This window comes from Nicotiana tomentosiformis, chromosome 2 (genome assembly GCF_000390325.3).
Source record: "Nicotiana tomentosiformis chromosome 2, ASM39032v3, whole genome shotgun sequence".
In the NCBI taxonomy this organism is placed as follows: domain Eukaryota; kingdom Viridiplantae; phylum Streptophyta; class Magnoliopsida; order Solanales; family Solanaceae; genus Nicotiana; species Nicotiana tomentosiformis.
Window position 1 is genome coordinate 25,303,123 of NC_090813.1, and position 27,716 is coordinate 25,330,838.

A 27,716-nucleotide genomic window follows, 5' to 3' on the forward strand; every position below is an offset into this window, starting at 1 on the left:
CTATAGCATAATGGACCGCAGAATCGTCATTTTTTGCCAATTCTTCTACCAACTCCGCGACGCATTGCACAGTCCAAAAATCCGTTATTGTGGCATATTAGCTTATCTTTGCACCATAAAAAAACTTACTTGCCGAATTTTTATGGGGCCTTACACCCTCAAAATATAGCTGGGGTGACAATACTTTCACTGCTATTAATATTAAATGGATTCCTCTTGATAGAGGTAAATATAAATTTAATACCCATAAATCATGTATAGGAAACCCTGGGGTTGGGAGAATATGAGGCCTAATCATAAATAGCAATGGAGACTGGTCATTGGCTTCATGGGAGGAATTTCTCATTCCACTAACAAAAATTCTGAACTAACAGATTTTATGGAGGGACTTAAATTAGTAGTTGAGCACAATCTGGTATTATTAGAAATTTCACAAACTCAACTAGGGTAATCAATATGATTCAAACAGGAAATACCACTACGAGCCTATTGTTCAAGATTGCAGGTTGATGATGCAACAATTGGAAATCAGTAGATCAAGTACGCCTTCAGGGAGCAGAATAAAATAGGAGATGTTCTAGCAAAGGAGGATGCTAATAAAAAGCTTTTTGGAAATCTAGTAGTTGTGATACTCCAATGTTTGTAAATGAGCACATCTGGGCAGACATCTTAGGAACTTCTTCTGAAAAAGAAAAACAATGCTTTGTAATAGTAACATAGCTATAACCTCTTAACAATTGCACAAATCGTCATCCCATCCTCTGTTATTTTGGCTTAGCTTCTTATTTATACTCCGTTTGTTTCAAAAATATTATCCTAGTTTGACTTGGCACAAATTTTAATAAAGAAAGGAGGACTTGTGAGATAAGTAATCTTAAATAATCCATAGCATTTGTGTTTCAGTAAAATATTTGAAACTTGTGGTATGCAACCTGTCATATCATTTTTGTGGCTATAAATAATTCCTATTAAGGAAATATTGAAAGGCGCCAATCTTTTTGAAACGGACTAATAATGAAATAATGTCAATCTTTTGAAACAGAGGGAGTATAAATTATCCTAAATACAAAAAAAAAATTAAAAAATTGAATGGAGTGAATAATTTATTTTTCTTGTTGGGGTCATAGATTCATAATTAGGGTGTGGTCAGAGGTTATAGTTAGACAAGGAAAATATGTAACCCGGACACACCTTAGCCTAACCGCTTCTTCAAAAAATTGTATTAAATATACATATAAACAATATGCAAAATTAAACTAACAAATAAGATAATTTTATGAGAGAGATCACACTAGCGCTTTAACCTACTGATGTTAGGCTAAAAATTCATGTTTTTGCATGTAATTTGCCTTGTATTATACCTCAATCTTATTAACTTTGATGTAAATATTTGTGACTCGAGCTTAATAATGTTGTTTATATGTGTAGGAGTCAATTTGAAGTGATTTGGCAAGCTTGCATGCAAAGTAAAGTAAAAAAAAAAGAAGAATTTGGAGGGAGTATAATTTTGGTGCCAGGTTGGCGTCAGACACCAACCAAAACGCCAATGGCATAATAGCACAGAAGTGGACAAATTTCGGTGTGCAGGTTGGCGCCAGGCGCCAAGTGAGACGGCTAAGGGCGAATTTCATCCTAATTTGGCTAGGACTTGGTAATTTCGACCCTACACACTACCAACATGTATAAAATGGGTTCTAAACCTATTTCTTGGGGGTTAGACATTATTGGAGAGGAAAAAGGATACGGGAACACTTAGAAGCAATGAATCGTAAGAGTTTTTCTCTTCCATTCTTCATTAATTTGTATTTTAATGCTTTCAATTACTATCATGATTGTTAGTGTGGTTATGAGTAGTTAAACCTTCCCATCTAGGGTTGATGGAACCTATTGGAGGATGATTTGTTCACTACGTTTAATATAAATTTTCCGTTGATCTTTCTCTACGTGTTCAACTATATTTTCGTTGTTGTTAATTGAAGAGCTCTCATTTAATTGTGCCTATTTAGTGTGTATTACTCGATAGAGAGTACACATTTAGGTAGTTGTTGAACAACATTACTCCTAACGTATTTTAGAGATCAATACAGAGGGTTTAAAGGCGGTATTAGAGATAACGAAACCTTAGTGCGGTCGTAATGAGCGGTGAATTAGTGTCAGCTAGCGTAGTTCGAGAGAATATATCTAGTAAATTATGGTAGTTGCTCGAGAGAGAGCTACGACACCCAAAGTTCTCACGATTGGGAGAGAATACTTAGGTGAATTTATAGGAAACGTAGCGAGGGAGATTCCGACAATAGGGAAAATCATAACCCTAGACTTTTCCAAATCTTGTCTACAATATTTGCTCTGTTAGTTATAAATTACTGCATTTTAATTACTCTTATCTTAGTTCGTAAACACTCAAATCGATATTTAGTATTTCTGTAGATTGATTATTTGAATTCTTGTGAAACTAGTGGTTGTGATTAATAGGTTAATTCCCTGTAGGATTCGACTCCGGACTTGTAAACCAGATTATATTTGCAATGACCGCTAGACCTCTTAGGAGGCGTAGTTAGGCGTGATCAAATTTTGGTACCGTTACCGGGGAATTAACAGTGTTATTAATTACAGCTAGAAGAATTGCTAGGATTCTAAGTTTAGTCAATTTTCTTCATTTTATATTCACTATATTGAAATTCTTATGTTTGTAGTCTTGTGTGTTACAGGTGCATGTCTAGAAACTCCTCAAGAACTGGTGAATTGTTTGAAGCGTTACTGGATCCTGAGAAAGCTTTCAAGGCATTAAATCGTGCAAACAAGAAGGACAAACAAAAATAAAACCTAATAGAACAGAACAACCGAAACAATGTGAATGACGCGAACAATCAGGGTGTGGCACCTCTTGTGCTAGAAGTGGCCTTGTATGATAGGGCACAACCCACCGCTAAAAATCTAGCAACCGCAATTTTAGCCTCTCAGATACAAGCGAAGTCATTTCAAATTACAAACAACATGCGACATCTGCTGCAGAACAAGGGACTGTTCTCTGGGTCTTACATTGAAGATCCGCAGCAGCATTTGAATTTTTTTTGTCAATTTGTGTCACTCAAAGGTAAACGAATGTGACACCGGAAGCAATCAAACTGTTATTGTTTCCGTACTCGGTGACTGGAGAAGCTCAGACTTGGCTTAATTTGCTCCCCATAAACTCCATCACCACTTGGGAGGAATTAGTCAAGCAGTTTTTGAATAATTTCTACCCATCCAATAAGACTGCCAAGCAAGTTGATGAGATATTGAGCTTCAGGCAGAAACCAACTGAAACACTACAAGAAACGTGGGAGAGGTTCAAAGGTATGCTGGTTAAGTGTCCACATCATGGCATTCCAGATCAGATGTTGGGATAAGGGTTTTACATGGGATTGGCAGATAGCTTGTAACAATCGGACCGGTAGTTTTGCTTTCTAGAACCTTGTTTCCCTAAATGAGACTTCTCGTACTTGTTTTTACTGATGTATGACTTGCGGGGATGGTTAGTTCGGGATTTGGAAGAGTTCGGGTTGAAATCGGAACACTTGGTTACTTAAGGTTGGCTTAAAAGACCAAGTTTGACTTCGGTCAATATTATGAGTAAATGACCTCGGAATCGGGATTTAATGGTTCCAATAGGTTCGTATGATGATTTCGGACTTGGGAGTATGTTCGGATCAGGTTTTGGACGACCCGAGATCATTTTGGCGCCTAATAGCGAAGGTTGGTTCTTGAAGGTTTTAGAAGTTCTTTAAATTTGGTTTGGAACAGGTTTTGGTGATATCGAGGTCCAAACGGGATTTTGAGATCGGAAATAGTTCCGTAATTTTATTTAAGACTTGCACGCAAAATTTGGTGTCATTCCGAGTAGTATAAGTACGTTCCGGCGCATTGGAAATAAATTGAAGAAGTTGAAGTTCTTAAGTTTGATTCAATTGGTTTTAGGGTGTGATTCTTAGTTTTAATGTTGTTTCGGGCGTTCCGGGAGTTCGAGCGAGTCCGTTTTATGATTTCAAACTTGTTGGTATGTGTGGGCAGGGCTCCGAGGGCCCCGAGTGCCAATCGGATAAGACTCGGACCAAGTTGGAAACTTGAAGCAAGAGCTGAAGCTCCCCAGATCTGTCATAACTGCACCTGCGCTTGGCTAGCCGCAGGTGCGAGCCAAGCCTCGCAGAAGCGGCCAAGGATGGGCAGCCCAGGTTCCGCAGATACGGCCCATCCTCCGTAGAAGCGGGACCGCAAAATCGGGTACCCGTCCGCAGGTGCGACGCCAGCCGGCCCAGGCTATTTCTGCAGAAGCGGACTCTTGTCCGCAGAAGCGAGGGCGCAGGTGCGGCTCTTTAACCGCAGGTGCGGAAATCGCTGAGGCAGTGAGCCTCATTTAATACGGGATTAGGCCAATTTGTATCACATTTTCTTCCACACTTGGGCGATTGGAGAGCTTTTAAGGAGCGGATTTCGACCTAACTTTGTGAGGTAAGTAATCTCTACTTAATGTGAGTTTAATACATAGATTTTGGGTAGATTTTAACATGAAAATTGATAGAAATCATGGGTTTAGATGAAAAACCTAGGGTTTAATAAAAATGGGATTTTACCACGAAAATGATTATGGAACTTAGTAAAAAATCACATATTTACGTTCCTTAGTGTATGGGTAACAATTTTCTTCGAATATTTACGGAATCCGGGCACGTGGGCCCGGGGTGAATTTTAGGAATCTTACATTTTGGGATGGGTAATCACTTAGATAGTTAGAATATAAACTTTTGAACATATATTGATTAGTTTTTACACTATTTGAATAGTTTTGGATTTGTTCGGCTCCGATTTGAGGGTTTGAGCGCATTCTTGAATTTGGAAGTAGGCCTTGAGATGAGGTAAGTCTCCTTTCTAACCTTGTAAGAGGAAATTAACCCCATAGGTAAAATAAACAAATGTATGTACCTATTTGTGGGGGCTACGTACGTACGAAGTGACGAGAGTCCGTACGTAGCTACTAATATGCTATTGTCCGGGTAGTTTAGGACCCATATCATGCTTTATTTGAAATGTTTGCGCTCTTACTTGCTAATTTAATTACTTGAGTCAAGTCTTAAATTTCATAAAAGGAGTGTAAAAGGTTAAATTCACTTACTTGAAGATTTAATGGATTACTTGACTGTAAATGTGAAATTTGTGTTTTCTTTGAAAATAATTGCTATTTGTGGATCGGGCCGAACGCCTCGATAGTAAATAGATGCATCTATGGTTCACGTCGTTTGACCCTCTGGCAGTGCACAGTTTAAATATTATGTTGGATCGGGTCGTACGACCTCGGCATAATTTGTGCATGATAATTATTTGGAACTCACCATGATTGATACCGCTTAAATGTCTTGAAATATAAGTTGTTAAATGATATAACTGAACTTGAAATCTATATTTGTGAAAGAAGAACTTATCATTTCCTATTATTGAGCTTTCAGTATTATTAATGAAATCCATGCTTAGTATAACACTTTAATTATATTATTGTTAGCTCATAGTAAGTGTCAAAGTCGACCCCTCGTGACTACTTTTTCGAGGTTAGACTGGATACTTACGGGGTACATGTTGTTTATGTACTCATACTAAACTTCTGTACTTAATTGTACAGGATTTGAGGCAGGTGCATCTAGTTACCTGTCCGGCGCGTGTAGTTGATCCCCACCTCGAGACTTCACGGTGAGCTGCTTTCCGAGCCGTTCTGCAGCAGTTGGAGAGTCCCTTATGTTTTACCTTTCTGTCTATTTTCTTTTAGACAATAGGCTAGCATTCCTTTGTATATTCTACTAGATTGCCCACACACTTATGACACCAGGTCTTGGCACTCACACTAGTAGACTTATGATTTTGGGTTTGCTTACATGATTTTGATTTGTGCTTATTGCTCCCGTTTATTTATGTTACCCTTGCAAATTTCTAAATCTTTTTAACAAATAAGGAAATGTTACTACTTAATAATTTATTTAAACGGGGAAACAACTAGTTAATCAGTGTTGGCTTGCCTAACGGCGGTGTTGGGCGCCATCACGGCCCATAATGGAATTGGGTCGTGACATAGCTTGAAGGACAACATTAATGCTTCAGCAGGGGAGCATTTTTGAGCAAATCATTTAGAGAGTGTAAGGTCGTGCTAGATAAAATGGCTCAAAACTCAGGATGGATGACAAGAGACACTACAATCAACCTTGTAGTTCACTCAGTAGCTTTGGACCCAAACAACTCCATAGACGAGAATATGGCTACTCTGATGACGCAATTGAGTATCCTCACCAAGAAGATTGATGAATCAGGCCAGAAGCAGGTACACATAGTTGACTAATGGGAGCTTATGTACACCATGAATTAACCAACCATATGTGTGCTCGTGGAGTGGTGAAAGTGACAACCAGAACTATCAGGAGAATATGAACTATGTGGGCAACTATGGAGGCCAGAGGCAAGGTGGTCAGAATTAGGGGCAGAAGAATCAGCAGTATAGACCAACTTAACAGCAATACAATAACAACAACAATTCGGGAGCTATGCGACCACAGGGTCAAGTCGTGCCTTACCAAAGGCAACAGGGATAAAATCAGTAAAATCAGTAGCTAGCTTATCAACAGCCTCAACAACAACAGATAGTGAGACAAGATGATGGGTCGTCTGAAATTAAAGGAATGTTGCATCAACTGATTGGGTCCATTGGAAAAATGCAAGAGAAGGTTGAAGCACATGACTCGTCAATAAAAGGCATTAAGATTCTATTAGGACAGATATCTATGGCTCTGAATAATCATCCCCAAGGGACATTACCTGCGGACACGCATGTCAATCCGAAAGAGCAGGGCCCGAAGCAGCTTATGGCGGTGAGTCTAATAAATGGTAGGGATCTTGATCTAGAGCAAGAAATTTCTCGCGAAATCCAACCAACTGAGATACTTGTGCCCAATTAAAGTGGACTATCCAACAGGGTTAACAGAGGTAATGGTATAACATGCATAAGAGGAAACAAGCAAAGAAAAAGAGGTTTCAAAGGAGACTGAGAAAATGCAAGAGAAGGCATCAGAAACAGTTCTGGGGAAGAATCTAACTCAAGACTTGGTAACTGTGACATTGACTCAGACTTGTAGTGCGGTTGTGACAAGACCTATAGCGGAGAAGCTATCCGGCCTTGGAAGCTTCACAATTCCATGCACCATAAGTAGCTATGCATTCGCGAAAGCATTGTGTGACTTGGGGGCGAGCATTAATCTGATGTCATTGGCTATCTATAAAAAGTTAGGTATTGGAAGAGCAAGGCCCACATCCATGTTACTACAGCTAGGTGAACGAACGGTGAAACGACCAGCGGGTATACTTGACGATGTACTTGTGCAAGTTGAAAAGTTTGTGTTTCCGACAGATTTTGTCATTCTGGACTGCCAGGTTGATGAGGATATTCCCATAATTTTGGGAAGGCCGCTCTTAGACAGAGGAAGAGCTCGGATTGATTGTGAAACTAGGGAGCTGAAAATGAGGCTAAATAACGAAGAAATAACATTTAATGTGCAAAAGTCTATGTGGCGACCCAATAAGTTTGCAAATTGCTCTTTGATAGAAGTTGTGGATATGATCATGGAGGAAGCTAGTGAGGCACTTAATGCAAAAGACCCTCTAGCAGCCTGCCTCACAAACTTAGAAGAGGTAAATGGTGAGGACTTGGCGGAGTGGGTGTTGGCTCTTGAAGGCCAAGGATACTGCAAAAGAGAGCTCGAATTCGAGTCTTTACACTTAGAAGAAAGAAAGACCCCTCCAGCTAAGCCATCGATCGAAGATCCACCACAGTTGGAACTGAAACCGCTACCATATCACCTCAGGTATGCTTTCTTAGGACCTAAATCGACTTTACCTATTATTATCTCATCCGGTTTGTTAGATGTGCAGGTAGAACAGCTTCTGCAAGTGTTAATAGAGTGCAAGACTGCAATTGGTTGGACCATTGCATATATTAAGGGTATTAGCCCGGCCTTCTGCATGCATAGGATTCTACTGGAAGATGGGCACAGACCTTCCAGAGAACATCAAAGAAGGTTGAATCCCAACATGAAAGAAGTCATGAAGAAGGAAGTGATCAAGTAGTTAGATGCGAGAATTTCTTTTCCCATCTCCGACAGCAACTAGGTTAGCCCCGTTCAGTGTGTGACAAAGAAAAGTGGAATGACTGTGGTGCAAAACAAGAACAACGAGTTGATCTCAACAAGAACAGTCACGAGATGGAAAATTTGTATGGACTACAGAAGATTGAACAAGGCCACCCAAAAAGACCATTCTCCCTTGTCGTCCATTGATCATATGTTAGATAGATTGGTAGGGAGGTCCCACTTTTGCTTTTTGGATGGATACTCGGGATATAATCAGATCTCTATTGCCTCAGAGGATTGAGATAAAATGTCATTCACCTGTCCATATGGCATCTACGCTTTTCGGAGAATATCGTTTGGCCTATGCAATGCACCCGCCACATTCCAAAGGTGCATGATGGCCATCTTCATAGATATGGTAGAGGACATAATGGAAGTTTTTATGGATGATTTCTCAGTGGTGGGAAACTCATTCGATGACTGCCTTAGGAATCTGAAATGAGTGCTGAAGAGATGTATGGAGACTAATTTGGTGCTAAACTGGGAAAAGTGCCATTTCATGATACATGAAGGTATAGTCTTGGGACACCTAGTGTCAAGTAAGGGCATTGAGGTGGATCGTGCTAAGGTTAATATAATAGAGATGGATCGTGCTAAGGTTGATATAATAGAGAAGTTGCCACCACCCACTTCTGTCAAGGCAATAAGAAGTTTCCTTGGCCACGCCGGTTTCTACAGGTGGTTTATAAAAGATTTTTCCAAGATTGCTAACCCTTTATGTAAATTGCTTGAAAAAGATCACCCATTTGTGTTTTCTGATGATTGCAGGGTAGCTTTTGAGGAATTGAAGAGGAGGATGGTGTCTGCACCTATCATAGTTGCACCCGACTGGGAGCAACAATTTGAGATGATGTGCGATGTAAATGATTATGTTGTGGGAGCAGTGTTGGGGCAACGAAAGGAGAAAGTCATGCACCCAATAAACTATGCAAGTAGAACCCTAAGTGGTGCCCGACTAAACTACACAGTGATTAAGAAGGAGATGCTAGCAGTGGTGTTCGCATTTGACAAATTCAGGTCATACCTGATAGGCTCTAAGGTAATTATTTACACTGACAATGCTGCTCTCAGGTACCTAATTGAGAAGAAGGATTCAAAGCCGCGCCTGATTCGATTGGTGCTGCTACTACAAGAATTCGACCTATAAATCCATGACCAAAAAGGAACGGAAAACCAAGTGGCAGATCACTTATCCAGGTTGGAAGGAGCGGAGAAGAAGATTGAGGTAGAAGAGATCGTGGAAACCTTCCCGGATGAACAAATGTTGGCCACAAGCCTTGAGGTAGCGCCATGGTATGCTGATATTGCAAACTACCTGGCTAGCGGTATTGTTCCCTATGACTTGTCCTCTATGCATCAGAAAAAGTTCTTTCTTGATTGTCGCGTGTATTTCTGGGATGAACCATATTTGTTTAGGATTTGTATTGATAACATGATCCGGAGATGTATTCCCGAGATAGACCATGCTGCTGTTTTGCAGGCATGTCATGATTTGCCTTATGGAGGCCATTTTGGTGGAGTCAGGCTGCTAAAGTGCTGGAGTCGGGCTTTTATTGGCCGACGTTGTTTAAAGATACACACTTTTGTATAAAGAGTTGTGATGAGTGCCAACGGACGGGGAACATTTCTCGTCGACATGAGATGCCCATGAACCCAATTCAAGAGGTAGAAGTATTTGATGTATGGGGAATCGATTTTATGGGATTATTTGTCAGCTCATATGGCAACAAGTACATACAGGTAGTTGTGGACTGTGTATCGAAATGGGTAGAAGTTGTGGCACTCCCAACAAATGATACAAAGGGAGTTATTGGTTTTCTAAGAAAAAATATCTTCACCCGATTTGGCACGCCAAGAGCGATCATCAGTGATGGAGGCACCCGCTTCTGCAATCGAGCCTTTGCAAAGTTGTTGGAGAAATATGGCGTTCGCCATAAGGTGGCCACTCCGTATCACCCATAAACAAGTGGGCAAGTGGAGGTGTCAGACAGAGAAATAAAGAGTGTTTTGACCAAAACTGTAAATGCTACTCGACTGATTGAGCGAAAAAATTGTATGATGCACTATGGCCAACCGCACTGCATTCAAAACTCCGATTGGCATGTCACCGTATAAATTGGTATTTGGAAAAGAATGTCACTTACCTGTGGAGTTAGAGCATAAATCTTTTTGGGCGTTAAGGCAGTTAAATCTTGACTTGGAGGCTGCTGGTACGAGTAGAGTCAGAGCTGCATGAACTTGATGAGTTCCGTTATAATGCTTTTGAAAGCACTAGTCTGTGCAAAGAAAGGATGAAGATGATGTACGATAAACATATTCAAGAAAGAATTTTCAAACCAGAGATATTGTGTTGTTGTACAACTCAAGATTGAAATTATTTTCGGGTAAGCTGAAGTCTAGATGGTCAGGACCATTTAGAGTTGTGCAAGTGTTCAGCATGTTGAGAAAGTTTGCCTTCCAGCCAACTACCTTAGCATGCATGTTGTCAACGATAAACTAAAAGTCACTGTTAGTGGCTCTCTTATGAAAGATGAAAAACCTAGGTATTTTCCAAGGGTACTGCTAACCTTTGATTGTTAGATTTTCAAAAGTGTGTCTCCTTGTCTGTAAGTTGCAGTTTGTTGAAAAGACGACTTTGAATTTTGCAAAATTAATCTTTTGACTAGAGGCATCATTGGAAGTGTTGAGAGTGTGAAAAATATTACATTTCAATTCCTAACATTGGCTCTGGCAAAGAGTGTTAAATCACTAGCAAAGAAGAGGAGAGAAATTTTTGGGCCAGACCTGCTGATGATGATTGTAATTTGTAAACCATTGTTTTGCTTTTACTTGTTAGTCAACCATTGTAGAGAGCCGTTTTATATAGTGGATGAATAGGTATGGGGAAATAAGGTCCCGTTGTGTTATTCCTCTTATCGGAACAAAGAATGGAGTTTTACTACCATTAATAAGAACGAATATTGAGGAAGTGCAGACACTAAACATAACAAGCTTAGTGAGTTGGGAGAAAACTTGAAAGCTAAGAGGGTTTCTCTAATATAAAACCAATTTAACAGATCAAAAGCCTTTTCTAGATCAATTTTGAGGATCATGTTGGCATTACTCCTTTTTACCTTACCAAAATAATTCATATATTCTTGAACAATAATTGCATTATCAGTAGCTCTCCTGTTGGAGAAGAACTGGCCTAGCTAGGCTCAATAAAAACAGTGGGATGGGGCTTGATTCTATTGACAATGATCTTGGTGATTAGTTTATAGATTGTGTTGCATAGATCAATAGGTCTGTAATTAGTTTTCTAGAATTGATCAGTATCTTTGATAGAACAGAGGATGGAGGCCATCAGGCCTTGGGGCTTTAAGGGCCTAGAACGAGAAGATAGTCTGCTTGATCTTAGAGTCTCTTAAAGGGATGCTAAGAAAAGAGGCTTGTGCCTCAGTTAAAGTGTGTGTAGGGCGAACAACTCAATTTTATGGGGAGAGAAGGATGTGCAGGAAGTGGTATAGATGGAGAAGAAGTAATTTATGATAGAGGTTTTGATATCAATTTGGTCATACAGCCAGTTGCCAATATCACTTGGATGCACGGGATTATATTCCTTCTCATCGTATTGAGGGTGGATGTGTGAAAAAATTAGTATTGGCATCATCCTGAGTGAGCTAATTGATTCTAGACTTGATTTTAGAGAATTCAACCTCTTGCTTACGGACAAAGTCATACTCTTTCAGGAGTTATGATTCAAGAATGAAGTCAGTAAACTGATAGTGAGGAGATTTTTAATCCCGGCTAATCTGGTAATTAACTTCCTCTTCTTCTTGAATATATTACCAAAAGTATTTTTATTCCACTCTATGGCCTTAAGCTGAAAATAATTTGTTGAGGTAAAAGGATTTTTCGGGGGGGGTTGTAGACGATGCAATAAAAAATTAGGTGTCCACACCACATAGGTTCAAACCTAAATGGACGAGAACTGCTATTTCCTGAAGTAGGAGAATATAATCTAATGAAAAGAGGATAGCGGTCAGAGTGTGTCCTGGTAAATGGGTTACAATAGCTTCTTGATAGGTGTGAATCCAAGAATAATTAGCAAAGCACCTATCTAGTCTTTCTAGGATTAAATATTGTTTATTCCTATATCTTTTACTAGTCCAAGTGTATTTGCTACCTTTTATAGCCCAAATCTACTAGGTTACACTTGTTAATACAATCCTAAAATATGTTAGACCTATTAGAGTTGATAGAGTTCCCTCCAAACTTATCCCTACCTTTAATTAAGAACTTCATTAAAGTCTCCATCAACATATCAACTACCAACATAGGATTCAAAGATAGCAATTAATTATTCCCAAAGAAATTTTCTATCAGTGCTTTAATCATGTTCTCTTCTAGGGCAAGCTTTACAGTGTAAAAATCACATCCTTGATCGATCAAAACTAATCGTTCGGATGGGCACCACAACTCGAAAAGTTTGTTTCGAAGGAATTAGTGAGTAATGCGTTCACCAAATACTTTGATGATGAGGGAGTAACTCCATGGGAGACATAAACGATTTTGTTCCTTGTCCGAGAGTGAGATTTAATCTTACAGATGCTCATGGAGCATAGATTCCTTTCCATTATTTTCTTGGGAATAATACGTGCTTGTTGTCATGGAGTTTTGTTCCAATAGCATTTCTCGGTACAAATGTTGTGGTGATAAGTTCTCTTCTTTTGCTATTTTCTCTATTCGGTGGTTTTGGGAGGTGTTTATTGGTGGTACTATTGGTGGTAGATTGCTCATCGGAATGAGAGACAAGGGCGTATCTATGTGTTGGAGCATGAACAATATTATATTTCTTACAAATTCTTTAAATATACATGTGTGCACCCAAGCTCAAAGAGTGCTATAGTGTAATGATTATTGGATGCACCTTTACAAGTGAAGTTAAAGGTTCAAATCACAGTTTGTATTCATATCTAGTGTCCCTATTCTAATTAAGTTTTCTTTTCTTTTCTTTCTTTTTTTATTTGATTTATTCATTCAAAATCACCAAATCTAACACATTGAAACCCTTGATTTCCTTTTGTCATGGCAAATCGATATATTAATATAATTCAGGATCGAAGAGAGGTGATGTGGCACTATCTATAATTAGAAATTATTTTTTTTCTTTGTTCTCATTTTTTGTCCTTTTTCTCTATTTTCTCATTTATGCACTAAATTAAAAAACCAAAAAGTCACCTCTTAATTACACCTCTTCATCTTCCTTCTCACACCTTCTCTAAGAATTGCCACGGTTTAAAAAAAATCACCTCCTTAATTATCTTAATTACCAAAATAAAAAAAAATCTTAAATACACCTCTAAATTAAAAAAAATTAAAAATTCACCTCTTAATTACACCTCTTCATTTTCCTTCACACACCTTCTTTAAGTATTGCAACGGTTAAAAAGAGTCACCTCTTTAATTATCTTAATTACCAGAATAAAAGAATATCTTAAATACAGCTCTTCATGTTCTCTCTCCCACCTCTTCCCTAACTAAAATGTTTTAAACTTCTCCCTTGGTCCATCAAAGTCATATTTATGCACAAAAACCATAAATTCTCACCCTCACTTTCTCTAAGGGAATGAAAAAGTGTAGGTTTCTATTTCTCTTATACATCCTTTTTGTCAAATTCTAATTTTTATTTTTTTTTCTTACTATAATCTGTATCCCCTTTTGTCAATGATTTTAAATTGTGCAACACATAATTCTGTTACAAGCAACGTTTTCAAGATCTTGTAATGCCGGAGGCATCCTGCGGTTTTTAAGCGAACCAAAGAATAAGCAGGTACCTCAAGATCTTTTTTATAAGAATCATTTTTTTAAATTAACTACTATTTTATTTTGTGGCAAGTGCAAATAGATTTATTAATTTTATATAATTAAAAATAATAGCAGTGAATGATGTAGCATGGTTCAATAATTTTCGTATTTTTGATATGGAATATATGTATATATGTTAAAAATTATTAAAATTGTAAAAAAAAAAAAAAAAAAAAATCTATCATTTCTAAATGATAATAATTTCATGGTAAGAACCTAAAGATTGAACCTCTCACGTACAAATTCTAGATTCAAAAGTTATTATTAGTCTTTTTCTAATAGTAAAAATAGTAGTCACTTTCCAATAGGATGAGTAATAAATTGAGAGAAACTAAGAAATAAATAGGAGTATCTAGTAAATTATACTTTGTATTTAACATTTTCTTAATGGGCATGCTAAAACTCTAAACAACACTTAAAATGAGATCAGATAGGAGTATTAACTATTCTATTTTCGGCACCGTAATTACTGTTAACTGTATTATTATTCGAGTTTTTAATATAAAACATCTCTTAATAAGTCCGCAGTTGTTTGGGTATGAGAGAATTTCAGCAATGTAGGGTAAGCTTTAAATCGCTAAAAGATCATAAGTCTTGCAGTTGTTTGGTCAAGGGGTGGTAATGCTAATTCTGAAAAGGAAATTAAGAAGAGCTTATAAAAGATAATAATTGAAAATTGGAACTTAATAAGATCAAGTCGTTGAGGAAAAAGGAGTTATGCGAATAATTGTTATTTTGAAAGATTAGACGTAGAATAAGGAAGCTTCTAGACAGTTTGTCCAAACTCTGACGCTTCTGGATGAGAATAAGATGTAGAGCCAATTCCAAACTTGTTTTAAGCATGTTAATAGCTCCCTACTGGAATCCACATATATACAACACTAATTTTCAGTCAACCAAAAAGCAATTTCATAACCTAATACATTACTTCCAGAATGCCAAAATAGGTCTTTTAAAGCCAGTTTTGCAACCAGATACACTAGATGTTATGTCCTCTACCATTCTAAATCCAATCTGCATTCAGATTAAAGGGATGTGTCAGTGAAGCCTACCCATAGTCATGAAATATTTAACTTTCAAGTTTTTTAAAAAAAAAAAAGGAGGTAAGGGAGGGAGGTGGCTATAGAATACCCTGCAACATACCTTGTCCAAAAGTATGTCTTGAAAATCTTCTGGACGGATCTTAATATTTTGATAATTAATTCTTGTTGTCTGCATAGCAAGAACAACATTAACATTTACAATTTTGGTACGCAAAAATAAAAAAGAAATCCCAATATAAGGTCTTCTTCGTATAGAAAGCACGCATGTGAAGCTAGTAATATATGAAAGGATATACCTCAGATACAAGACGATTATCGTAGTATGATTTCCAAGGCTGAGGCTCCAAAATAAAGACACCACCCTGCTATCAAAAAAGTACAGTTAAAACATGAGTTTCTTTCTGTTTTCAAGGAATTGCTTCCTATTACACGTGAACATTACCGGCGAAAGGAGCCTCCAGACTTTGGAAAACAAAGTTATTAGTCCGTCATCTCCCCAGTTTAAATGCACCCACTTTGACACGCTTAAGCTGCATCCAATGAAATTCAGCTCTTCAAGCTCACATATGTGGAAATAGAATAAAATTTCAGCACCCAACTTCATAAAAAGTAACCAATACTAAAAAACATACTATACATTCTCTTGCTTCAGATCATATGATATACAGAAAAGCAGAAAACTGGGTCTAATATTCTGTAAGAAACCCTCAGGGAGGGATTCAAGTGCTGATCAATCTATAGAAAAGCCAAAGATTGAGAAGCTTGCACCCAGCCCCGACACTCGGGCCAAATTTCCCAGTCCCCAAGAAAGAAAAGAGAAAAAGAAAGATCCCACAATAAAATTTAGAAGACTATTGCAGTTGATCTCAATTGGTAGGTGATGCAGAATCAGTACTAGACTTTTTTGACTCGCTGTAAATCTCAAGAGGTTCTGTACTAGTAAATATTATAGAGCAGCCCTATTTTGAGTGCTGATGAATATAAATATTACCTTTCTCAAAATAAAAATGATATTCATAAGCATGAGAGTCCATAAAAGTCTCTTTGTTCCCCTCTTTTCACCATGTCTTTGTGGTGTCACAGATAGGACTGGAGCTAAAGGAAAACAAGACAGAATCCACCCAAATCATACTCACCTAGGATTTGGTAACGAAACAGAAAATGTTCTCCAGCTAATAAACTCTTAAAGCTTTTGCACTGTTCTTGTTCTTTTATCACCTTGTTCTGCTTACATAATTTGCCTCTAACGCCAAAAGAAGTGCACCTTTAGAATAAAATTTTGGGTGATTTTGAAAAGGAAACACAAGTTCCAACAATATAACATCTTGGGTACCTTTTCGCAGAAGGATTGCAATTGACTAAAAGATTTCACATCTCTTGAACCATACAGGGAAGATGACGTTAAAGAAAAAGAAAACTTACCAAATAATTGTATCATAAGATGTATTGTCTCTTGGATGCCAATTCTGAATAAAATCTCCTTTCTTGAAGGAGACTATGTCAAAAAAATCTCCCTCTTGCAAATGATGAGGTGCTGTACAATCATTCTTTGCCCTTTTATTAAGTGACTCTGCCACGGGGTCTGTTAAACAATTTACAGTATTTGATTCTGCTAATTTGTCACCCCCTGCTGGCACTGTTCTCATACTCTTCACTTTTCTCCTGAGAGTCCAATAGGCATCATTAACTCTGGCTGGAAGAGGTGAAAAGAGAGAATAAAAGTTATAAACTACATCCTAGCAACTCAAAGTCAAATGCTAAATCCATCAGATCACACATTACTTAAGATGCCTATATGGATAACAGAATATGATATTATCGGCAACTATGGCAACAAGTCGCAAAAGAGATCAAGAGGCCAAATTTATACAATAATAAGAAGGAAAAGAAATTAAAGAGCGACTGTGACACAACAATCCGACCAACCGCACATTACTATCACTGCACAAAACAATTATTTGGTCCATCCAATTGCACAGGAAAAATCAACAAAATGCACTATGTGGGTTCAAAATCAAATACTAACAAATTCCCGTTCAGCTGGTCTCTAATAAAGACTGATCCATGAAAGTAACATTTGTACAGTTCACAAATTGCATGACAATTTGTTGGCATCTTAATCAGCTCGTGATTTCTTCCGGAAATAATCAACTACATGTGAACCAAATGTGTAGACCAAATGAAAAGTTGAAATACTTACCACCATCAATGTCAATTCCAAGGATGCTTCGGCAGCTAAACTTTTGTGCTGTAGTCAAAAAAGGATAACTGATATTAACAACAGACAAAAGAAAAGGGAAATGTGTAACCTCTATTGGTGGACGATGTTAGCAGAGATATCAAGCAAAAATCCCACATGCGACTAAAAGCATTAAGGAGAAATCCTAATTCAGAAACAGATATGCAATTAAGAAACTTTTACCAATGGCGATTGTGATCACTCCACTATTACAGCCAATATCAAGACAATCCTTGCCTTCAAACCACTCCTTCTTCATAGCTTTTAACCTTGGATCTTCTTCCAAATCCTGACCAATCTGTACACAAAAAATACCAAATAGTGAGAGTTCAACTAAAAGGTATGCAGTGATGAACTTGCTCAAAATTATGTATGGACTTATGATAATTGAATAAAAAAAAAAAAAAAAAAACTAAAAGGTAACAAAACAAAATAGAAATTCTGAGCTGCTCCCAAATTGCTTCAACTTGGGAGCAGTAAGATTTTCCGGAGATAGCACAGGCAATAGAAACCTAAATTTAGCTGGAGATGATGTCCCTACTGATATTCTTCCATACATTAATATGTAGAAAGTGACAAGAAAATAGATAAATGTTTCAAACTCCCACCTCCAAAGAAATTTACTAGATGGGAGAAACTTGATTCATTATTCATGTTTAAATAAACTGATTAATTTCTTAGACTGCTTATGTTTGTTATTGGAAAAAAATATAAAGGTGGACGAAGGCAGATGAATATTTTAAAAAAAAAAAGATAATGTAAGCGAATATTTTGAGTAACAGAACAATTGGAACCTCAAAAGACCACAAGAGTTTTCTCAAAAGGGGATGGATAAGACACTGAAAACGAGATTCATAGTTCAAAAATCAGCTAAATCTCCACAGACAATGTTTTAGGGAGCACTAAAATCCACAATGCTAAGCACTGTGAACTTCTCGTGGGAACCAGCTCACTTGGTAAGCAGACTCACCTTCCACCTTGTAGTTTAGTTGGATGGTTCCAATCCCATACATAACATCTCCTTCCCCTTTACCGTTCGCCCGTCCCCAATGTAATAATAACAACAAAAAACAAAAGAATCATAAAAATTAATTTAAGAAAAGAAAGTAAATTTGGTTTTTTTATTCAAAGGTGTTATTTTGGTCTTTAGAAATGTTCTGTTTTGTTCTTTTGAAAGACAACTTTATTTTATGAACCAAACAAGTATGTTTCTGATTCAAAAAAACTTTAAAGTTGCTGACACTACCTTAAGACTGTTAAGGAAAAACTTTTAGTGTCTCACCTTTGCCCCTAAAAACTACAATCCATTTGTGCTAAAGAGAGGGTCAGTTGGTAAAAGAGGAAAAAAAAAAAAAATTCCTTACAATAAGGATTATCTTCCTCTGTAAGAGCTCTCCTTTCCAACATTAGATCTATTCATCAACTAAAGAATTATTAACTTGAATCATGTATTCTTTAATATAGCTTTCGGCATAAAATCACGATTGTATTCCCCTGCCTTATTAGTCATGAGACATATCAAACATTACCTAAGATGAGGTTTTTTCATATAATTGTGGGTATCTAAGCAAGTTGTGCCCACCTTACCTATTCCACCCATTGGCGGAACTAGGTAGAGTGAAGGGTGTTAAACCGACACCCTGTCAGCGGAAAATTACACAATGTAAATAGAGTAAAATTAATATTTTTTGGTTATATGTGAGATGTTGAATCCCCTTTACATGAAAAATACAAGAATAGTAGTTAAGGGGGGTTCAAAATTGCTTTAGGTCATACGTTCAAATTACAACGGTGACATCCTAGAATATTTTTGAATCCCCTTGTATAAATTCCCGGTTCCGCCAGTGATTCCACCCCTACATTACAGAGTAACTATGCTTATGAAGATACGGGGTAACTCTCCCCAGGTAACTATACTCACCAAGGCTTAAGGTTTTGCCTAGATGGGATTTATTTCCTTACATGGAATTTAATGCAAAACTCATCCATTAGCACCCACAAACCAAACAAGTAATGGGAAGGGTATGTAAAAATAGAGAAAGAGGGAGAAGAGAAAGGCTTACTCTATAGCCATAGTAGTTTCTGTAGTTACCATAGAGAGCAACTTCTTTACGTTTTTTCTTCTGTGTCGTCGCTGATGTGTCCTGCTGTTCACCGCCTATTCTTGCTCGTTGGTGCTCCATGGAAATATGGAAAACCAAAAGGGCAGATGATCCAAAGGGTTTATGCACTCGATGGGGTTTTCAAATTAGGGTTTTAGCCGGCTCTTTATACAGCTGTAGGGAAAACAAAAACGCGGGTATTATGTGACTTATATAGGGTGAACGACACAATTAACTACAAAAATAAAATTATTTATCATTGCTTATTCATTTACTTTTATACCCATCAAACTAATTAATTTAATTAATTTTCCTCTTTTTCTCCTTTTCTTTTTTCCTTCTTTTCTTTATTTTCTCTTTTTCTTTTTTCTGTTTTCTTCTCTCTTTTTTCTCCTTTTTTATTCATTTATTTTTTGTCCAAATCATTTATTATTATTATTATTATTATTATCATAATTTAATTTCACACTCAATTTTTGCTCCTTTATTATTTTTTTCTTTTTGTTTTCTTTTGTTTATTTCCTGTTCCTTTTCTAATTTCATTTAACTCGTATTTTCTTTTATTTCTTTCTTTTCATAATCTAATTTCATTTACTTTTTTTGCTCTTTTTATTTTTTATTTATGTAATAAGAAAAGATAATTGATACTGAAAATATTTGTTCACATTTTTTTAATATAACTGGTATAATATATATTTTATCTTTTTAAATTTTTTTATTCAATTATTAAAATAAATTATACATTATAATTATTTTCTCTCCTCTTTTTTGCTTTTATTTTTTTGCTTTTTAAATTTTATTTATTATTATTATTTCAAAAAATAAATTTATTTCCTTCTTTTCATAATCTTATTATGCACACATCTTTGGCTCGTTTCTTTTTTTTTTATTATTTGTATTTTTATATATATTTATTATTATTGTCACACCTCCTTTTTCCCGAAAGGATAGGGGAGATTTTCCAATTAAAGTGACATTAATCGAAATAGGATTATTTATTTATTTCAGAGTCGCCACTTGGGATTTTTGTTATGGTGTCCCAAGTCACCTGTTTATTTTAAATCCCAAATCGAGAAAATTTGACTCTATTTTAAAGTGTGCAAAACCAGAAGACCGGATAAGGAATTCTGTTAACTCGGGAGAAGGTGTTAGGCAATCCCGAGTTCCGTGGTTTTAGCACGGTCACTCAACTATTAACAATTGGTAAATATCTGATTTATTACATGTTTAAGACTTATGTGCACTTTTACCTTCGAACCACTTTTAATAGAGTTTTAAATGCTTTTAAGATTTATGGAGTTCATTTGAATAAGTCGCGATGTCACGCACTTATTGTTTTTGTACACATTGTTGAATCGCGCCACGTGAAACGCATCCGAGGTTCGCAACGTGCTTATTTTTATTATTATTTGAAGTTATGGTCGAGTCACGTGAAACGCACACTCGAATTGGTATTTACGTATAGTGACCATGCCACGGGAGTCGTGCTCATAGCCACGATGATTAATTTAAGCGCGCCTAAAGCAAACTACGATTGTTCATGAATTTTTTTTTTCTAATTTGAGATTATTGTAGGGCCAAGAGTTTATGGAAATTAGTTGTGGAAGTAAGGAAGTAATCAACTTTGTTATTAAAGAAGAGATGGGCCAATAGCACATTATTACCAAGGTGGGCCTGGCAGAGGATTTATTTGACCCAACTATTCATTTATCAAATTAGCCAAAACTAAAAGACCATACCATTCTAAACTTAATCTAATTTTCTGATTTTTTCTAAGATAATCAAATAGCCCAACTAGCTTAAATACTAATCAAACAACCCCTCAACTAATAACAGCAACTCAAACCTAAATAATCCTTACAATCAATTTATCAAATTTATGCCAACTCTCTGACATTTCCATAGTGATTAAAGAAAATCGTCTTTTTTGAGAAACAAAATGGCTGAGCACAATGGCTCCCGTTAAACCCATAAAAGAGAAGAGTCGTTGAGCACAATGGCTTTCTTATAAGTGGATTGATCAGCCAGTAATGTTCTATGGGTCTAGAGGAATCTGCTATTGTATGGACTTTGTTTTATATAAATAAATAAAAAAGTGTATAGACTTTGGCAGACAGCTTAACTCAGGAAATTGGCTGTGACGTTAGTCTGTACTGTAGTATAGACTTTCAGTAGTTTTTAACTTGAGACAATTAACTGTGACATTTACCAAAAATAGAAATACAGCTAATACAATAAATATGCTCACGTTCAGGGAGTCACACTCAATCATCCATCTTATTTTAGTTGAGTTTAACAGGTATGTATTCAGTACTTAGGCCAAATCAAAACATAAAAATTCAAGTATCAGCCAAATGAACTTAGCAAAACAGCCATGGATTCAAATAATGACTTCAAATGAACTAGAGAACAACCATAGTATCCATAGCAAGGCAGATCTGACAATAGCTTTAAGGAAAAACATACCTAATAGCTCGAGGATTAAACTTAGAGGAAAAGAAAGCCAAATAAAGGCTGGAACAGCGAATTGGAGTCCAACTATGCAGAGAACAGTAAAATCAGCAGCACTTTTTGATCCAAAATGTTTAGAAAACCAGAAACATAGAGATAAACTGCTGCAACCTCAATCAATTCAGAAATATCCTTTCTATCCTCCCTTTTTTTTTTTTTAATGTTTTCTTCTTTTGTGAAATTTCAGTGTTCTAAATTAGAGAGTGCTCTTTTTTTCTTTGGCTCTTGCGTGTGTGCGAGAATCTGTAGGAGAAGAGTGAGTGAGATGATAGAAGGAAGAGGGGTCTGGCGGCTTGGAGGGAATGGAGAAGAAGAGGTCAGCGGCTGCTAGGTTTTCCGGTGGGGATCTGATTGTTATCGTTTGGGTTAGGGGAATGGGAGTTTTTTTAATGAGATGGGAAAAGGGGAAGGGACTAGTTGGGCCAGGCGGGTCAGTGAGGATTGGGCTGGGCGGACGGATTTAACAGTTGGGCCGCCTCTTTGGCCCAATTCTATTAAATAGGAGGGCAGCCAATTTCTTTTCTTGTTATAAATTCTAAAGTGGCCACCTTATTTAAACTAACCCTTTTTACAAAATTAGCCTACAAACTAATTTCCTAATTGAACGATTATTTAACTATTTTAACTCATTAATTAAAACTAAAATGCTAAACAAGGCAAAATAAACTAATGTATTTCTGTATTTTAATAATGCAAACTAAATATTAATAGTGCAAGTAAAAATCTAAGAATGCAAAAAGCAAAAGAGAAAATATTTTTGATCATTTTCGTGATTTGAAATGCTACTAAAACACGCTAAAAGTGCAAATGAATGCCAAACAAATAAAAATAAAAGTTCCTAAAATTCTACAAAAATAATTAAAATTATTTTTGAATTTTTTGGGAGTAATTTGTATTAGGGCAAAAATTAGGTGCTCACAACTGCCCCTCTTTGCTCGGAAACACGAAGAGTTTTCCGGCAAAGATAAAGTGAGCAATCATGAACAATTTTTGCCCGTTGGATACTCCTTTGAAAGCATTTTGAAAAAGTTTGACTGAACCTTGCTTCGCAGGTTGCCTACATATTCTTGGCTATAAAGAAATCAGGTTAGTGTAGTTCTGGAAATTTTGGTAGTTAGGACTACCGAGAAGCTGTGATTTCATTACTGCTGCTGCTGTTATTGCTTGTTGAACTCCTTATTACCCCAAAATCAAAATGAAAAGAAACTAAACAAGTCTATCAGTTATGAGTTACAAGGTTCATATCTCTAAGTCTTCTGAAACTTGATCTTGAGTCTTGGCTGGTTCTTCATGCAGACTATGATTTGAACCTTGATGCTTGCTAGATACAGGTGCTAGTTCATTCTTCTTTGGCTTTTTCGGATCAAGACAGGACATGCAAATCTTGTGAGTTTAGTCATGTCTTGAACAGTTCACATCTTTTCTCCGCTTCTGCACTTTGGATTCACTTCTTTTCTTTTCTTTTCTTTATTTTGGATTGAGACGTCTTATTTTAGTCATCTCGAACCATGTGCCTCGAGGTAAAAACCTGCTCAGACACCAAAACAAACGAACAAACGAAATTTTTCTGACCCATTTTTCACTAGAAAAATTTCGTGAGTTATTTGTAACAAAACTCAATGCTACTTCATTATTGAAAGCAATAAAAACTCGGAATTACTAAAATTGCAAAAATAAAAAAAAAAAAAATATTAACCTATAATTTCTAAATGATAATGGTTTCATGGTAAGAACCTAAAGATTATAGTTAGAATTAATAGATTAGTTTTGTCAAATATTTAAATAATGTTATGATATTATATTTATAAATATTAATTTATTTTATCAAACATGAATTCCATGATGTTCTTAAAAAACGTATATTTTTAGTTTTTGTAAGTATCTAAACTAAATATTATTATTATTATTATTATTATTATTATTATTATTATTATTATTATTATTATTATTATTATTATTATATTTAAATATATGATTAATAATTAATGTATATTCAGGAAAAATATACATCTTAAATACCAAATATAATATCATTTATACTTATAAAATTTTATAGGCATATATTTATTATATTAACTTTTAAGTTTTGATAATTACTTCATTTAAAATTTTAATCTAACTGTGTAATTATATTTGTGCAACCAAACAGTAAACTTATAATTAACTAACATACCTTGTCCAAAAGTATGTCTTGAAAATCTCTGGACGGATCTTAATATTTTGATAATTAATTCTTGTTGTCTCCATAGCAAGAACAACATTAACATTTACAATTTTGGTGCGCAAAGTAAAAAAGAAATCCCAATATAAGGTCTTCTCCGTATAGAAAGCACGCGTGTGAAGCTAGTAATATATGAAAGAATATACCTCAGATACAAGACAATTATCGTAGTATGATTTCCAAGGCTGAGGCTCCAAAATAAAGATACCACGCTATCAAAAAAGTACAGTTAAAACATGAGTTTCTTTCTGTTTTCAAGGAATTGCTTCCCATTACACGTGAACATTACCGGTGAAAGGAGCCTCCAGACTTTGGAAAACAAAGTTATTAGTCCCTCATCTCCCCAGTTTAAATGCACCCACTTTGACACGTTTAAGATGCATCCAATGAAATTCAGCTCTTCAAGCTCACATACATGGAAATAGAATAAATTTCAGCACTCAACTTCATAAAAAGTAACTAATACTAAAAAAACATACTATACATTCTCTTGCTTTAGATCATATGATATACAGAAAAGCAGAAAATTGGGTCTAATCTCCTCTGTAAGAAACCCTCAGGGAGCGATTCAAGTGCTGATCAATCTTTAGAAAAGCCAAGTTGATCTAGTAGTTCTAAATATAGATAGAAGAATCTCGAATGAACAAGCATTCACAAATTGAGAAGCCTGCACCCAGCCCCAACACTCGGGCCAAATTTCTCATTCCCCAAGAAAGAAAAGAGAAAAAGAAAGATCCCACAATAAAATTTAGAAGACTATTGCAGTTGATCTCAAAATTATCGCACACTAAACACTACTGGAACATAATGACAGATAACTCAGTTAGAATCACTTATTACTTATGTTGAGCAGACTCTTCATTTTAGCCTCTGCACTTGTGTCGACACGACACTTGTACTGATAAGGGTGTGAGATTCGTACCGGGTGTGGTCAATCGAGATCGGATACTTTGACCACAATCCATGGACAAATTTGAGAACAAATGAAAAGAGATTGAATTGTAGCTGCTACATGCTAGTGCCTAGTGCCTATAACTTGAGAAATTCTCAAAATGGAAGATTATATATTGGCTGCACTCCACAACCTATAAAATTTTTATGAAATATTTGTCATAATTTAGGATATTTTTATAGATCTACTTTTAAAATTTTGAATTATTTTAGTCAAATCCCCGCACTCGTATTCGTGCGTGGATCCGTACCCCCGAATCTTAAAATTTAAATTATGAAGGATCCGACCTCTAGATTCGCACCCGAATCGAATACCTGCACCCGAGTCCTAGCTTATTACGGTGTGTACATATATTTTGACACCGAGTAGGAGTTTATGTCTAAAATATTAACGTATCAAAGAAATAAACAAATAAATACATGACCAGTGGATCTTGAAGTTAAATTAAGTTGGAGATAAAAATAAAGAAAAAAAACACAAAATAAACAACAAAGATAAACTGAGCTTTTATGAATCATGAGCTTTTATGAATCATGAGTATCTTTCATGGATGCTTCACCCATTCAATGAACATGAATTTTGACTCAAATAGAAAAGGCTTCAGCATTGAAAAGAATGATATTCATGTGAGAACGTGCGGGGGAGTTAGTGGGCACATGTGCAAGGCGCTTTCACGGATACCCACTTTTGGGGGCGCTATTGAAGTTATAGCCACATTGCACAAAAATTTATAAAATTTACCCACCGGAATCTGAAGTAATTCTATTTCTTCAATGCATATTCAGAAATCAAATCTTAAGTTCTTTTTATCTTTCAAATGCAATTTCAGAAAATTTGAGTCTTGAATAGTTATATCTCTTCAATGCAAATCTTAAGTTAGTCAATCTTTCAAAGGCAACTTCAAAAAATTCAAATTTTGAGTGGTTCTTTCTCTTCACACTTCAAAAATCAAATCTTAAGTACTTCTATCTTTCAAACGCAACTTTACAAAATCTGAATCTTAAGTAGTTTTATCTCTTCAGTGCAACTTCAGAAATCAAATCTTAACTTCTGAAACATAAACTTATTCTTCAAATTTTAATAATCCAACACACGATTCAACGCTTAAATCTAATCCAAATGAGCTCAAATTTGAAACATAACTTTTAAATATCATAAAGAACAACCTCAATCATTAAATTGTCAAAACAACAAATCTAAAAAACCTATTTTACAACTAAGAAGAAATCAAACGGCTCCTCAATACATGAGACATGAATATAGAGAAGAAAGCAGCAACGGAACTCCTAGATACATGTGACATGAATACAGAGAAGAAGAAAGCAACAACGAAGAAGAAGCGAAAACGCGGGTATCTGAAGTTACCCAAAAATTGGGTATCAATTCAACTTTTAAGAAAAGTGGGTGCAAGCTAAATGCGGGTGACCAAATTATGCTGTCACGACCCAAAATCCCGCCACATGCGTCGTGATGGCACTTAGTCTGTAAGACTAGGTAAGCCGATTATAATAACAATTCAAGCCATTTTTTTTCGAAACCAAAAGCGGAAACAAATATAAAAACATCCCAAGACTAGTAATACTGAGTCACGAACTCTAACTGAATACATAAAATAATATCAATGATCGAATACTCAATACTGTTTGATTAATAATTAACAGTACAATAAAATAAAAAGACTTCAAGAGACTACGACGACCAAGCAGCTTTACCTTGAATCCTTGCGATCACACTTTAATTTTGTCTGAGTCCGATAGCTCCAATACCTGGCTCTGCACAAAAATGTGCAGAAGTATAGTATGAGTACACCACGGTCGGTACCCAGTAAGTATCAAGACTAACCTCAGTGGAGTAGTGACGAGGTACGGTCGAGACACTCACTAGTCTAATAACCTGTGTAATATAGTATACAAAAATAATAGAAAACAAATAGCAGTGATAGCAACACCAATCAACTAGTGATTTAAACAGCAAGGCAACAGGAACACCATTAATATTGCTCAATAAATAATGAGTACAAGTACAATCAATTAATCAAGTCCTTCAAATATAAATCTTTCGCCTATATGCTTTTCAAATAATAATCTTTAGGATATAATACTTTCCAATAATTATACTTCGAATATACTCCATTCAAATAAATATCTTTCAAGTATAATTCTGTCAAATAAATCTCTTTCAAATATAATTCCTTCAAATAAATATCTTCAAATATAATTCTTTCAAATAAATCTCTTTCAAATATAATTCCTTCAAATAAATATCTTCAAATATAATTCTTTCAAATAAATCTCTTTCAACTATAGTTCTTTCAAATAAATATCTTTCGAATATAATTCTTTCAAGTAAAAGTCACCATGTGACACCCTATTTAACTTTTCTGGTGTGAAAAATATATTCAATATATCACATCAAATGGCACGGTAATACCTTCATGCACTTGTCTCATTCTCACCCAATGTATGTAGATCAAATCCATTGGCACGGCAACACCCTTCATGTATTCATCACTTTCTCAATGTACTTACATATAACAGTACCAACCAGGTGGGAAAAATGCCAATAAGAATAAAAGAAATAAAGTGGAGGCACACAAGAAGCAA

At 35.9% G+C, this 27,716-nt stretch overlaps 2 protein-coding genes, 1 long non-coding RNA gene and 1 other non-coding gene across 6 annotated transcripts; 1 reads left to right on the top strand and 3 right to left on the bottom strand.

Moving 5' to 3' along the window:
- Positions 1–3,260: 3,260 nt before the first annotated feature.
- On the bottom strand, positions 3,261–3,367 carry LOC117277961 (small nucleolar RNA R71). The gene has a single exon (XR_004508277.1). It is a non-coding gene; the product is annotated as a small nucleolar RNA R71 (small nucleolar RNA).
- A 3,698-nt stretch (positions 3,368–7,065) lies between these two features.
- On the top strand, positions 7,066–8,136 carry LOC138904499 (uncharacterized). Its single transcript, XM_070192999.1, has one exon. The coding sequence runs from the start codon at positions 7,066–7,068 to the stop codon at positions 8,134–8,136; it is 1,071 nt and encodes a 356-aa protein (XP_070049100.1).
- A 6,722-nt stretch (positions 8,137–14,858) lies between these two features.
- LOC104101236 (probable RNA methyltransferase At5g51130) lies at positions 14,859–22,310 on the bottom strand. Of its 3 annotated transcripts, XM_009608684.4 has the most exons (9): positions 21,896–22,310; positions 19,391–19,603; positions 17,511–17,625; positions 17,289–17,336; positions 16,511–16,781; positions 15,531–15,618; positions 15,385–15,450; positions 15,189–15,257; positions 14,859–15,059 (listed from the first exon to the last, which is right to left on the bottom strand). In XM_009608684.4, the coding sequence occupies exons 2-9, from the start codon at positions 19,508–19,510 to the stop codon at positions 14,970–14,972; spliced, it is 867 nt and encodes a 288-aa protein (XP_009606979.1). In that variant the 5' UTR covers positions 19,511–19,603; positions 21,896–22,310; the 3' UTR covers positions 14,859–14,969. The 3 variants fall into 3 exon arrangements, with proteins under 3 accessions (XP_009606979.1, XP_009606980.1, XP_009606981.1); XM_009608685.4 differs by lacking the exon at positions 19,391–19,603; XM_009608686.4 differs by lacking the exons at positions 19,391–19,603; positions 21,896–22,310 and adding an exon at positions 18,298–18,316.
- Positions 22,311–24,115: 1,805 nt separating this feature from the next.
- On the bottom strand, positions 24,116–24,778 carry LOC108946000 (uncharacterized). Its single transcript, XR_001970225.3, has 3 exons — positions 24,451–24,778; positions 24,308–24,373; positions 24,116–24,181 (listed from the first exon to the last, which is right to left on the bottom strand). It is a non-coding gene; the product is annotated as an uncharacterized lncRNA (long non-coding RNA).
- Positions 24,779–27,716: the final 2,938 nt, after the last annotated feature.